This window comes from Pagrus major, chromosome 17 (genome assembly GCF_040436345.1).
Source record: "Pagrus major chromosome 17, Pma_NU_1.0".
Classification (NCBI taxonomy): Eukaryota; Metazoa; Chordata; class Actinopteri; order Spariformes; family Sparidae; genus Pagrus; species Pagrus major.
Genome location: NC_133231.1, coordinates 25,427,834 through 25,441,421, shown reverse-complemented (window position 1 = coordinate 25,441,421; position 13,588 = coordinate 25,427,834). Strand labels below are relative to the sequence as shown.

At 41.8% G+C, this 13,588-nt stretch overlaps 1 protein-coding gene across 1 annotated transcript; it reads left to right on the top strand.

The window, feature by feature from the left end:
* Positions 1 to 13,511, top strand: LOC141012134 (uncharacterized). The gene is made up of 11 exons (XM_073485535.1): positions 1 to 211; positions 1,892 to 2,113; positions 2,195 to 3,210; positions 4,403 to 4,549; positions 7,115 to 7,192; positions 8,808 to 8,912; positions 10,336 to 10,485; positions 10,633 to 10,800; positions 11,459 to 11,611; positions 12,273 to 12,464; positions 12,592 to 13,511. Exons 2-11 carry the CDS (start codon positions 1,948 to 1,950, stop codon positions 12,694 to 12,696), a joined length of 2,280 nt encoding a protein of 759 aa, XP_073341636.1. The 5' UTR covers positions 1 to 211; positions 1,892 to 1,947; the 3' UTR covers positions 12,697 to 13,511.
* Positions 13,512 to 13,588: the final 77 nt, after the last annotated feature.

Sequence of the window (13,588 nt, the reverse complement as noted above, 5' to 3'; positions counted from 1 at the left end):
CTCCTCTCTTCCTCTGCTCCGGTGTGCTGCAACTGCAACGACTCCAGGATCAGTTCCCGGTGGAGATTTTTTTCTTGTCTGTGAGAAACGTGTCACCGTCCACTTTACTCTCTCTCTCTCTCTCTCTGCTTCAGTCCTCTGAGACCACAATGAAGATTTCTTCCTCGCTGGACGGACTTTAACTTTTGACACGTTCCGCGCGGACTCACACGTAAGACTGCGCTTTTAACATACTTCGTATGAGAGCTGATTGTGTGTTTGTGAAGCCTCTTTGTTGAAACCGGACTGGGCTGAACTGTGGTCTTCATATTCCTGCCTGCATGTCGAAACGCCGGAGCTCCTCTTTCGCAGGCTGACGTTACTTTCGCATTGAATCGCTGCACCTCAGCCGCTTAAAATAGATCCAGACAGACGATACTTCAACTGATTTCCACTGGATGATGAAGGGTTTCTCTGTGGAAGCTGTTTTTGAGAGGGATCACTCCCTTGAATTGTTGATCCAGAGGTCACTAACGCAATGCATCACGTTTTATGGTTGTTTATTCTCGGTTTCCGTGTGCAGAAAACATATTTTCACGTTAAAATCACGTGTCGAAATGGGTTTTATTCTGCCTCATCTGGGTGAAAATGAGTCGAGGTGTCATTTGCAGGCGTCCTGTGAGGGGCGACGTGTTCGTGGGGAGACTGAGTGTTGAAGAGAAAGTTTCATTCATCGACAGTCTGACTGGGTTCACTGTCAGCGTGGCTCAAGGTCGACGTGTCCCGCCCTGTGCGAGGCTATACCGAAACCACCCAGCAGCTGTGAGCTGTAATAAACCGGCCAAAACATCCGTGCAGGAGACAGATAACACGACATCATGTGTCAAAGCACCCGGGAGACAGTTAATATGTCAAACTGGTTGGATTAGATGGATCTGTTAAACTTCCCCTGACCTGTTGTGATGTGAAGAGAGCTGGAAAATGAAGTCAGCATCAACTCAAAAACAATATTTCAAAACAAGCTGACAGCTGTTGGGTCAAGGCCAGGTTCACTTTAATGACTTTCTCTTCCGTCTTTCCTATCATGAACACTGACAATAAAGCTGGTTCCCAGGGTCAGTTTGTATGGAAGCCCATTTCTGCCAGGAAAAAAAACAAGTTGATAAAAAGAATATTCCTATTCCCAAAATTCCCCTAAAGTATTTGACTTTATGTGAATTTATGACATTGAAAGTCAAAATTATGAAATAGAAAGTCAAAATTATTAGAAAAAAAGTCAAAATAATGAGATACAAAATCCAATTTATGAGACAAGTTATAAATGTGAGATAATAAATAAAGATTATGAGATGTACGGTCAAAAGTATGATGTGTTAAATCCAATTCATGAGATAAAAGTCATGATTATGTGATTAAAAAGTTAGAATTATTAGATAAAAAGTCAAAATTATGAGATTAAAGTGGCAATTATGACATCAGAAGTCAAAATTATGACATACAAAATCAAATTTATGAGATAAGTCATAATTGTGAGATAAAAAAATAAAGATTATGAGATATAAGGTCAAAATTATGAAAGGTTAAATTCAATTTAGGAGATAAAAGTCATGATTATGTGATAAAAAGTTATAATTATAAGATTAAAAAGTCAAAATTGATCTCAAATTTTAAAAACTGATGCCATATCACAATAGAATGACATCACATTTAAGACGATATACAGTCCTATATAACGACAAAGATATATTGATACATGCCTAGCCCTATTCATGCTTATGTGACAGTTGCAGCTCTGTATATCAGCATATTGTGTTAGGATAAGGATAGAAAAGAGTCTGAGCTTGAATTGACTCCCTCCACTTTTGGGAACCGCTGCTGTAAATGCGTCCCTGTTCTTTCTTTAAATCCGCAGAGAGTTTTCAGCATCTATCGGACAACAAGGGCGATAGTAGCAGCCCTCTGTCTACGATGTCCTCCAGAGGTAAAAATGACTTGTGCCGAATATGTGGCGGAACGCTCCTGGGAAACCAAAGGCGGTGGCTGTTTGGAGGCCAGAATAAGAAGAGTTGTCAGACCCCGACAGAGTCCCTGAGAGGAGGAAGCCTGTCCCGGTCGTCCCTGAGCAGCCCCTGGGGTGAGTCTGGAGCAAAAGGAAATAAAGAAAGGTGTTTGATCACACACTGTATGTCTGAAGTAACTTGTCTTTTCTTCACAGGCAGTACATTATCTCTGGGTTCCTCAGTGTCTCTCTCCAAGTCCCAGCTATCCCTGAGCTCCCCGTCCAAAGGAATGGATCTGCTCTCTGTGTTGACTCACATACTGGGGCAGTCTGTACCCCGGGGCAGTGAACAGGGGGAGTTTGTGTGTGGCAAATGCGTGAGTGTCCTCGAGCGGGTGTTCAAGTTCGACTCGGTGATAGCCAGGGTGAGGGTCCTTTCGTCCGAGAGGCTGCAGAAGCTGACGCAGGAGAGGGACAAGATCAGACAGTGGGTGCGCCAAAACTACCGCCAGAGACACCCACAGGACTTCCAGAGCCGGGGCAGCATCAGCGAGGAGGATGGAGAGCTAGAGAAGGAGGGCTACAGGGATATGCTCAAGGAGAATATGGCGCTCTCAGAGTACGAGTGCTGGTCCGAGAAGTGGGACACGTGTCCGTATTTTATAAGAACAGGAAAAAGATGCCGAAAGGGCAAAGGATGTGAAGGCTGTGATTCGTTACGGGTGTCCGATTCGGATTATGAGTCTGTTTGTGGGGTTCCTCGCCGACTACCTTTTCAACCTTTCTCCCCGTTGTCATTGTCACGGGACAAATCCCGGAGCATGCCCCTCCACTGGCAGAGGGTGCCATCCATCAACTCCAGCCCGTCTTCACTGGCGGGGTCCTGTCTTTCCTTACAGGCATCTTCCCGCACCGAGTCCATTCAGTCACTGGACTCTCTTGATGGCAACGACCCGTTTGACTCACCAGGCGTCCAGACAGCCAGCAACTTTGTGCTGAAGGAGCTGAGAAGTATTGAAGGAAAACTGCTCAGTTCACCATCAGGGAGTAGGATCCCAATCCTGGGCAGGAAGGAAGGCAGGTACTCAGGAAAAGGTGGAGAGATGAGGTCACCCTCAGTGAACAAGGTGCTGAACTTTGTGGAGGTGGAGAACGGAGGGGATGAAATGGATGAAGAGGACGGGGACGTGCTAACAGAGCTGAGGGACGAGTTCATGCCTCTTCATCGAGAGGTGAGTATTTTCATTCTTGCCTGAGCATCCCAGGTGAAGTGAATAACACTGATCATCTTGATACGATGCAGTGTTCCTCTGGGAAATCTTGGGTCCTGGCTTTCATGTGGATGTCACTTCCTCATGCGAACAGCACTCCCGATGGCAGTGGCAAGGACAGCAGGACAGTGCCCGAGGAACATGACAAAGAACTCAAGGCCTTCTAATTCCCCAGATCCCAATCCGATTAAGCATCCTTCCTCGGGACATGCTCGACCAAGTCCGATCCATGGAGGCCCACATCAGACGCGGCTGTAACCCGTTGAGAGGTGCGGCCTCCATGGATGGACTTGGTCAGGCATGTCTCATAGATGCTAGATCAGATTGGTATTTGGAGAATTCAGAGGCCAGAGCTCTTTTTTCTTTGGCACATTGTCCTGCTGGGAGGGGCCACTGTCATCCAGGAAGGAGTGTCGTTGTCATGATGGGGTGTAGTTGGTCTGCAACAGTGTTTGAGAGGGTGTTGTGTGTAAAATAGCATTCACATGAATACCAGGGTAGAAAATTGCATTGTAAGGAAATGATTAATGTAATTCACTTCACCTGTCAGTGGATTCAATGTTGTGGCTGATCGGTGCATGTACTGTATGAATGTTAGAACTGACTACATGCTGTGTGCTAGTAGCAGTAAATATTGACACAGTGTGCTGCAATAGGTAATCCGGGAGCAATTTATGTCAGTCCCTGCAAGATTAAAACAACACACTTGTGTTTGTACTACAGCAACCTACGTTTACTGATAGGACTTTGCAATAGACCAAGCTATGGCATAGGTGTTGGCGTTTCCTGATTTTAAATGCTGAAATACAATAAATATATGTAATTTTATTAACTTGCCAGACTTTCCTTTTTTTTTCAAATGATTGCCTTTACCCAAATTCGTCATTATATTCACAATACTGTTGATTATTATTCATAAATCTCATTGTTTTAATGTTTTGTGAAAGTACCAATAGTCCTATAATATCATCACAATATTCATTTTGAGGTATTTTGTAAAAAATATAACGACTTCTAGCTTAATCCTAGCATTTATTAACCGCTTTTGAGGAGATTCCAAAATATCGAGATAGATATCGTGCATCGCGATACAGCCTAAAGATACGACCATACCGCCCACCCCTATTTACTATGAAATCATTCGTCATTTCAGAGCACAACTGGCAAGGTTCACCACGCTTTCAGGCAGCTGCGAGGCCAGCTGGACCAAGCTGTGTCCCGCATCAGGACCCTGGAAGCCGAGCTGAAATGTGGGAAGAGCAAACCAACTGAGGTCAACGGATCTGAAGACTGGGCCCCTGTAAGTATTCACTCTGTTTTCTCTCTAACCTCATTTGAGGCCTTCAGTTATATGTGAAAAGAGTAGTTGGCATATCGCTTTCTTAGCTTAGCTTAGCATACATACTGGAAACGGGGGAGGGGGGAGCATAGGTTCTTACAGGTCATTTATAATCATCAGAGGAATCACAAGACTGTTTCATAAACACTTTAAAGTTCCTCACAGTCACTTTAAATGATAGTTTCACATTAGTCAGGTGCCCACATGTACATAAACATAGGTTTTACTTGCTGTAATTGTTCCTCTTGTTCATAGTGAACATCAAGAGATGCCTTCTGGGGAGATTTCCAACGTTACAGCCTTTTTAGTACAAAATTTCCTCTGCGGTTACATTCCCTCCACCACATCGTAACACAGAAACACTGTCCAAGGAAACCCAAGGAAACAAAAAAAGGATATTCAGTACAAAAAAAACAACTTTGGATGCCACCCACTTGATTTCTCTCCCTAGGGAGTCAGACGGTGGACTTATTAAGAAGGGATCTCTTATTGTTATATATTTTGTGGAGTTGTGCACTCGCATTATCCTGATTGTCTCCAATGTTTCCAACCAAGAGAAACCTGTCACTTTCATTCAAGATAATGGTGCATTTCATTTTGTCTCTGTTGCAACAACTTCTGGAGAAACGGTACGTCAGAGTGAGGAAGGAGTCACATCAGATTTTTATCAGTAATGGTGGTTGTTTGGATTAAAAGAATGAGATATAACCTGTCATGTTCGTGGGTGAGCTTAAGAGGTGCTGAAAGCCAGGAATTTTTTTTTTTTTTAGCCAGATGCTATCTATAGCTTCATATTGAATAAAAAGATATGAGAGTGACTTCAATTCTTATCTAACTCGGCAAGAGAGCGAACAAATGTGTTGCCCAGAATGTCAACTGCTCCTTTTTAAAAAGGTTAACAAGGTCAGAGGCACAATTGATTGTTAAAATTGATCATTTGTACATTAATAGTTTATAAATATATTAAAATATGTAAAATGTCATATCAATAAAAATCAAATCGAAAAATGTATAAACTCAACAATAATCTAATAATAAAAAAAGGGGAGACTGAGTTGAGATGTTGGTGAGGTTGTGATGTAACAAACGTTAACCTGCACAGTTGTTACTTTTTACCGGCTGTCACAAGAGATAATGACCCCTGACCTTTTTTTAAGACAAGCAAAACAGGTTTATTACAAAGCGCAACATTGCACAGCAGCTCCTCAGGCACACGTCCAAACAGCCCCATAAACCGCTGTGTGAGTGTTGACCGGGCACAAATATAACATTGTGAAAGGAATGGAGGGTGGGTGCACTGTGTTTTGTGCCTGTTGAAGGGTGTGTCTGTGTTTCCTCATTTTACAGGTGCAGATAAAGACACACACGCGGCCTTTTTCTCTGGAATCTTCCCCGACCGGTGCAGTTTGCCCCGGGCTCAGCAGTCTTATGATAGAGGATATCATTAAAAGGCCTCTCAGCTGCTTCACATGACCTGATCTCTATCAGAATGTGCAGCTCTGTGCTCTCATGATGATTTGAATATTAGTAAGAATCAGTGCGAGAGTGCCAGAAGGCCTAAACCGACGCAGCAGTCAGTACATGTACGAACAAATCTTTATCAACATATTTCACCTGTGTCACTGAGTGAATCAGTTCTTCACAGTGTGTCACTTCCTTGGTAAAAGGCAGCGAAAGCCACTGAAACAATCATAGTCCAAGAACTCGGGGTAAGCAGGGTAACCATCGTGTGAAATCCTACCATGTACATTTGCTAAGCTACGGTATTAAAATCTACTGTATTCGTGTTATTAAAAAAATATGTTATACAAGTGGTGGCTTAAAGGTTACAGAAGCCAGCTTGTGATCGGAGGGTCGATGGTTAAGTTCCTTGGAGCAACAGATTAAATCTTCCTCATCACCTTCCCTAAAGTGCCCTTGAGCAAGGGCCTTAACTCAAACCACTCCAGTGAAGCTGTCAGATTGCGGTTGCATTGGGAAGCAATCTGTCAGGACATAATATTTTGTGAAGACAAAATAAAACAGTTGTTCAGCCTTCTGTTCTCATTCCTCTTAGGGTCATTCTAATCCATAATAATAATTGTACCGGGAAAATCTCTCACCATTGTGTCTGTAAGCCTGCTAGTTCCTTGAGTTTGTTAACAGTAAATTATTTCTCAAAATATGCTGTGTTAGAGCCTTAAATTTGCGGGAATCGGGCCTGGAAAGCCATTGAAAAGTCCTAGAATCTGATGGATAAAGGCTCATTTATGCTCAACGTTGCATACGCAGATGGATAAGGACGGAGCCTTCTGTCCATACTCTGCGTTCATTTTGCGGGTAGTTCAAGCGAGACACAACCACAGGACAACAAGGAACCTAAAAAAGAAAGAATGGTCATTGTGTCACCCTTGCTTTAGGGCTAGAGTGTGGTGGGGTATATTTCACTCAGCCTTACCCAAGAATCGTTAAATTAGCACCACAGTTTCATCTACTGCTCTGACTTTTAAAAGAAACCATTGTCATTTGTTTTCCTCTTTCCCCCAGCTGGTGCAGGAGGAGGGTGGCAGTTCCCTGCTGCAGAGCTTCGGTCACTCCCTCCACAGCCGGGAGCGTCTGATCCAGGTGGGTGAGGTGATGAGGGGAGACAGGACTCAGTCATGCACACAGCAGTCGGATCTTCTGGCTCAAAGCTCGCTGGAATGTTGTTTGTCTTTGAAGTCACTGTACGCCCTTAAAGTGGCAGTGCCAGAACTGCATTGGCTTTGTGTGTTCAGCACATTGTACCAGTGACACTGAAGTATGTTTTCTTAAGCTTTGAGCATGACTGTTCTTATTTTTAGCTGCTGGTCACGTTAATGATTTACAGCAGGAATTGAACTGGACTGTTGCACTCTCAAGTTACTCTGGATAAACCTGATTGTAATGTGGTTAAAGCAAATACGACTGTCCTGTCAAAAAGATGACTAAAGACTTTTATTTGAAGCGAAGCCTGTTAAAGTGGCTGTATAACATTGTGGTTTTATTCAGTTACACACCAATAACCTATCGATTTATTAACTTATTTATAAGTTTGTGAAATATTTGTTTTAGTAGACAACGGATGATATTGATGATATTGAAAATTTCACTTCACTCGACGATTAATCCGCCGCGCCAGCTTATTTATTTTTCTCTCACGTGTCTCACTCTATGAGGACACACTACCTCAAACACAGTAACACATAGTACACACAGGATAATCTAACATTTTCCGCTTGTTTGTTTTTGTGTTCAGATTGACTTGTGAAATAAGTTACTGTTATTTAAATAAATTATTTAAATTTGACCATATGGCCAAAAAATAAATATGGCTGTATATTACACATTAGATCATGTAGCCTGTCTTTTTAAAGAGAATTTTTAAAGGGAACAAATCAAGACTTTTTAGTCTGATAATGCTGGAAAAATAAAGTTTAAACTGAAAATTTAATAGAATCGAAAGACAAATTGAATTGTGGATTTAGAGAATCGTGACTCACCTAGTTCAAACATAACAAAACCCATATGACTGGTCAGCTTTACAAATGTTTGTAGATGGATTCTGTTACCTTTGTCAAGCCTTTGCTAAGCTAATCAGCTGCTGCTCATCTAACTTTTGCCAAGAAGCCAATAAGCATATTTCTCAAAATGTCAAACTATTCCTTTAACGCATGCAAGTAGTCGAGGTGTTACACAGTATGCTCGCACTAAAGATCAGCTGTTTATATGCACGCAGTACACTGAGTTTGATAGACCGTGAATGGTATGATAAAAGGAAAATCATGTTCCTAAATGTTGTTTAACTCAACAACTCTCCCTCTCTGAACTCTCAGAGTGCATCTTGTGGTTTCAAAACAGATTTCAGCAGGTTTGAACAGATTTAAGTTTCAGGGTAAGTTGATAGGTAATGAATGTGGCTGCCTGTTTGATGGATCTGTAGTTTATGACGGCGCTGTCAGATGTTGGCATGGGTTCTCATTTGCATTAATATCAGCTTGGCTTTGGCGTATCCAGTTTATGAACACTTGCCTCTGGTTATCGTGGCCCTGTGTGCTGGTTCATGCTTGAAATTGCTTCATAAACTCAAAACTCAGCACTCAGATGAGCCTTAAATCTTTAAACTCAAGTAAAGAAAAGTTAAAATGTTTTTCTCAGACAGCTGTTAGATGTGTGTGTTTCTAATTTCGCACTAAGCTGACAGATATTTCCTCTTCTCCAGGACTGTATGGGTCTGATCAGAAGACTGTGTGTGGAGGAGGCAGCAGGGACTGAGCTGAGCAACAAGCTGACTGAGAATCTGAAGGAAATTCTCTCTGAAAACAAGGTTAGAGCCAACACCATCCTGGTCATTGACATCGAGTGCTGCATGCTGGATCTGCTTGTGATGACACAAATTACCCACTCGCTGAAGCATAGCAGTTATCGGCACGAGCAGAAAGACTTTTGCTGATAGTCATCAGACTCGATCCTCCTGTCCCGGAAGGCTTTTGTGTGAGCTGTGCAGGTCTTGTGATGGCTATTTTTTCTACCCCATGCCTGCTGGAAGTTTTACCAGTGTAACATGTGCATGTCAGCAATTTCCTCTGTGAACATTAATGCTGAAACTAGACTTGGGTTAAAGGAACAGTTCACACAAAAATGAATAGTCAGTCATTCAGAAACAACTGAAGTAGATGGGGATTTGTTTGAAATGTAAAAAAACAACAACCAGAAAGTAGAATTACGTCACCACGTTTGTATGCCTGTTGAATAATGGCCAATATTATTACGTCACAGTATATTTAACCTCTGACCTTTTGGATATCAAATGTCATAACGTCATCATTTTATCCTATTAGACATTTGTATGTCAAATTTTATTGTACTTATCGTATGAATTCTTGAGATCTTGAGATCAGTTCATTCTCGAGTCCAAGTGGACATAATGTGTCGCCGGCAACGGAGGCATTAAAACATAAAATGGCTCCATACAGCTTGTCCAGTGTAATCAAAGTCTCCAGAAGCCATGAGATCCAAAATTAATTTGAAAAGACTTCATTTGCACCCATTTTAAGCCAAAATCTTTACAGTAGCTGCTGCTCGACCATGCATCAAGGGGCATCAAGGGTGTAAATAATGCCTTTTCAGAGACTTGGATAACGCCGACAAACTGTGTGGAGCCATTTTATGTTTCTTTCAGTTGATTTTTACATTGTAAAACAAGTCTTCATCTTCATCAGTTGTCTAGGAGAATGCTGCAACTCTGTTTTGCTGTGAAGCTCCAGAAATACTTTGTGGACTAAAGATCACACAAAGATCAACATGGAAAGGCCTTTTAACAGTGTGATCTTGGAGACAGTTTGGCCTGTAAAATGCAGCATCAGCTGATTTAAGAGCTGATCTGCTGCTTTTCAGAATGAAATGGAGATAAGTGGAGACCAGAGCTGAGAAAAACTAAGAACATTATGACACATTTCTGTATTACACTGAACAAACTGTTTCCCAAAAGTCAATATAAACAAAAGGCCAATCAGCTGAAAAGCATCTGTTTTGCTGTGAAATTAAAAATATAAAATAACAAAAGATAAAACTTGTGCATTAGGATTCGTGTTTGAATTAGTTCCACCTTTTTATTATCGCTATTCAAACATTCACCCAGACAGTTTTGCACAGCGGTGGATTAACGGCGACACATCGTCCAGACAGCTCTATGAACAAGTAAATTGGATGTCTCAAATGTAGACGTGACGTGTTTGTGTGATCTGTAGGTTGCCCTGGAGACTATGAGGTCTGAAATGGCCGAGAAAGAGAAGAGCATGGAGAAAGAGATCGAGGCACTGAGGAAGGCTGGAAGAGACAGAGAGAGAGACCTCGACACACTCAACACGGTGCTGCAGTGCAACAAGGATATTATTAACGTAAGAGAACACACACACACAGACTGTGGAAGCCAGGGGTGGAACTGCATGCTTTGTGGCTTAAAACATGGTTACATCATGCACTGTTCACTCTCTGAATACTTGCAAGTTTTATGTCAATAAACCTGCATGTTGCTCTTGTTCCAGGACCTGCGAGTGTCTCTGGGGGAGAAGGAGCGACTGCTGAAGGAGGTGGAGAAAGAGAGGGAGGTGTGGAGACACAGGGACAGGGCCCTCACCACGGTCCTGCAGGAGAAGGAGGCTCTGATCCACTTCCTCAAAGCGGAGCTGGAGAGATGTCAGAAGGATATGCAGGTAACACTCCCACACTGCCCAGTCACAGCAACCCACATGAGAGGAGAGGGGACAGGGGGGTAAAAATGTTGGTCGGCTTATCTGAGTCACCTTCAGTTGTTAACATCAACCACAACTATGAGCCTAACAAGCAGTGCAGCCAACATTCATGGTCTCCAGAGGAGCTTAAATGAATTCTCGAGTACTGATTATATTTTAAATCATGAAATAAATTAGTCTGTAATGTTATTGTCTCTTATTTAACAGAAAGCAAATAAACAAAGGCCATCTGATTGAAAAACTCAACACTTTTGAGAATTTCTTGCATGTAATCTTACAGAAAGGTGAATTATTAGCACACTGTTGCAGATTTCTGATGTTATTCTATGATATAATGTTAAGGGGCTAGCTGCTGTTCTGTATTTTATCTACAGACGTACAATAAATAAAGTATATGAGCTTCAGCAGGTCAGCTGCAGGAGGTTATAAAGTGACACAAGTGTACATTTAATCTTTTCCGCCTTTTTAAAAGAAAGTTGCAGAACTTTCTCTCTCTGTATTGTTGAATGAGGAACCTGTTCTGCAGCCTGTCTTCTGGCTTCAGATGAGGTTGTTCAGTAAATATTGACTTCAGTGACCACAGGGAAACTTTGACTCACAACATGTCATTTTCCTCCAGGCTCTGTCGGACCCTCTGATTGGTCAGGGGTTGGCTGGGGGTGGAGCACAGCTGGCAGCCTTGTTGGAGGACAGAGAGGGAAACAGCGCCACCTTGTGCGAAGAGGTCACCAAACTCACCACAGCTCTGCAGGAATACCAGGACATGGTGCAGGTGAGATATCGGCATGAGGAGAGGATTTGAAAGTTTTGAAAGAGAAAACTGGAAAACAAGAAGCTGCTATCAACCTGCTACCTCTTGATTTAAAATGGGGACTAAAGTCGTATTTAATTGCTGTAGAACTAAAAGTCGTCTATGTCGGCCAGTCGATTATTTGATCCACAGAAAAATAATCTGCAATTAATTTGATAATCGATTACATTTTCGGACATTTTTCAAGAAATGATCATTTTAAAAATTCCAAACATTATCTGGTTTCAGCTCTTCAAGCGATAATATTTGTCTTATGTCATATTTTCAATTAAATATTTTTTGGGTATCAATTTCTGGGACGTTGGATAAACATTGTAAACATAATTTTTATAGAGGACTTTTTGCACTTTGGTTTTTGTACATATTAAAGAACCATTCATTAGTGAGCTTTAGAGAGGCTGGTAGATGGATTTTGTTCCCTTCAGACAGAGCCAGGCCAGCTGTTTCCCCCTATTTCCAGTCATTAAGCTAATGATAATAAATGAACGATACAGGAAATCAAAGGTGGTGTGAGATAAAATGAGCAGAATGGGGCAGGTGTTACAATCACACAACCAAAAACACACAACACAGCAACAACAAATGTACGCCTTTCTAATGAATCTTTTTGCTTCTTCACCAGAGCCAGCAGCAGAGTCACAGTCAGATGGTGTCTTCTCTGACAGCTCAACTCAGAGACACTCAGCAGGAGCTGAGGGAGAAGGAGAAGCAGAAGAAGGAGGCCGATAGAGCCTGGCAGAACATCAGAGAGGACAGAGAGAGGGAGGAGAGGAAACTGAGGGCCAGCCTGGAGAAGAGAGACAAGCTCATAGAGGTAAAGTGCAGGAATCTGTTTGGTCACAACAAATGTGTAACATCCCTTTTTTAAGATAATCTGAGCTTCAGTATGAATCCTTGTGATGGTGACTGAGATCTTCTTCTATTTTTTTTTTCCTTTGTAGCAAATCCTGTTGGATGCTGAGGAGCGGGACCATCTGTTCAGAGAGCTGCAGCAGAACCTGCAGAACAAACGTGAACCTCTGACGGCCATCAAACACACACTGTGATCGAGGACAACTGCGCCGACAAGATGCAAACTAACTGCACACAGACGAACGATTACTTTTGCACTTTCTTGCCTCCTCTATTTATGGTGGTGTATAGTAAGTCTATTTATATTTAGCTCTTTACATTTTTGAGGTTTGCATTTGCAGACCTGCCTCATTCTGGCATGGGCCAAAGAAAAGTTTAATTTTCTATCACAATGACTACGAAGCCTCTCTGAAGTGAATCAGTAATTTCAGACTCAGAGAGTCGGGTACAGGCTGATTGTTTTCAGTATGGAGAGAGGTCAGGTCTAGCCTCTTAAAGCTGGATATTTAATACTTGATTTAAAAGTCATCTGATTACTGTATTTAGTTAATATTTTGAATGTAATGGGTCTAATGGCTCGGCAGTGATTGGATTTCATTTCATGCAGTGGGATTGTTGGTGATGCAAACATTTCTGAATGGTACTGAAAGCGGATCTAACATTAGTGTGAGATTTGGGTACGATGTTGCTTTAAATCTGAATTTACCTGTCTCCGTTCTACAAAACTTTGCAGTGGTGTCTTTATTTTGTTCGTCTTTTTACTTTTTCGGTACAGAACTGCCGTTGTTTTTCTGTTCACAGTGCTAGCTTTGCACTCATGTCGGGGGATTACGTAGGACCAAAATATTTTTAACTGCTCTGAATTTCTGCTTTTATATACGTCTCTCTTATTTTGGAACTATTCTCAATTACTTTCTATGTTTACAAGTCTTGTATTGTTGATCTGGGATTTATTACTGGAGACATTTTCTCACTTTTAGCTCAAGAGAATTAAACACTCTGATTCAAATTGTCTATGTCTGAAGATGCTGTTATTTCATCAAAACAATCATATATGTGTTGAAACATGACCTTCAAACTAGGCAG

Bases quoted from the DNA above. Each gene is read 5' to 3' on its own strand.
- LOC141012134 (XM_073485535.1), top strand. From the start codon at position 1,948: ATGTCCTCCAGAGGTAAAAATGACTTGTGCCGAATATGTGGCGGAACG. The intron at 3,211-4,402 runs GTGAGTATTTTC...TCGTCATTTCAG, and splicing joins TCATGCCTCTTCATCGAGAG to AGCACAACTGGCAAGGTTCA. The intron at 4,550-7,114 runs GTAAGTATTCAC...TCTTTCCCCCAG, and splicing joins GATCTGAAGACTGGGCCCCT to CTGGTGCAGGAGGAGGGTGG.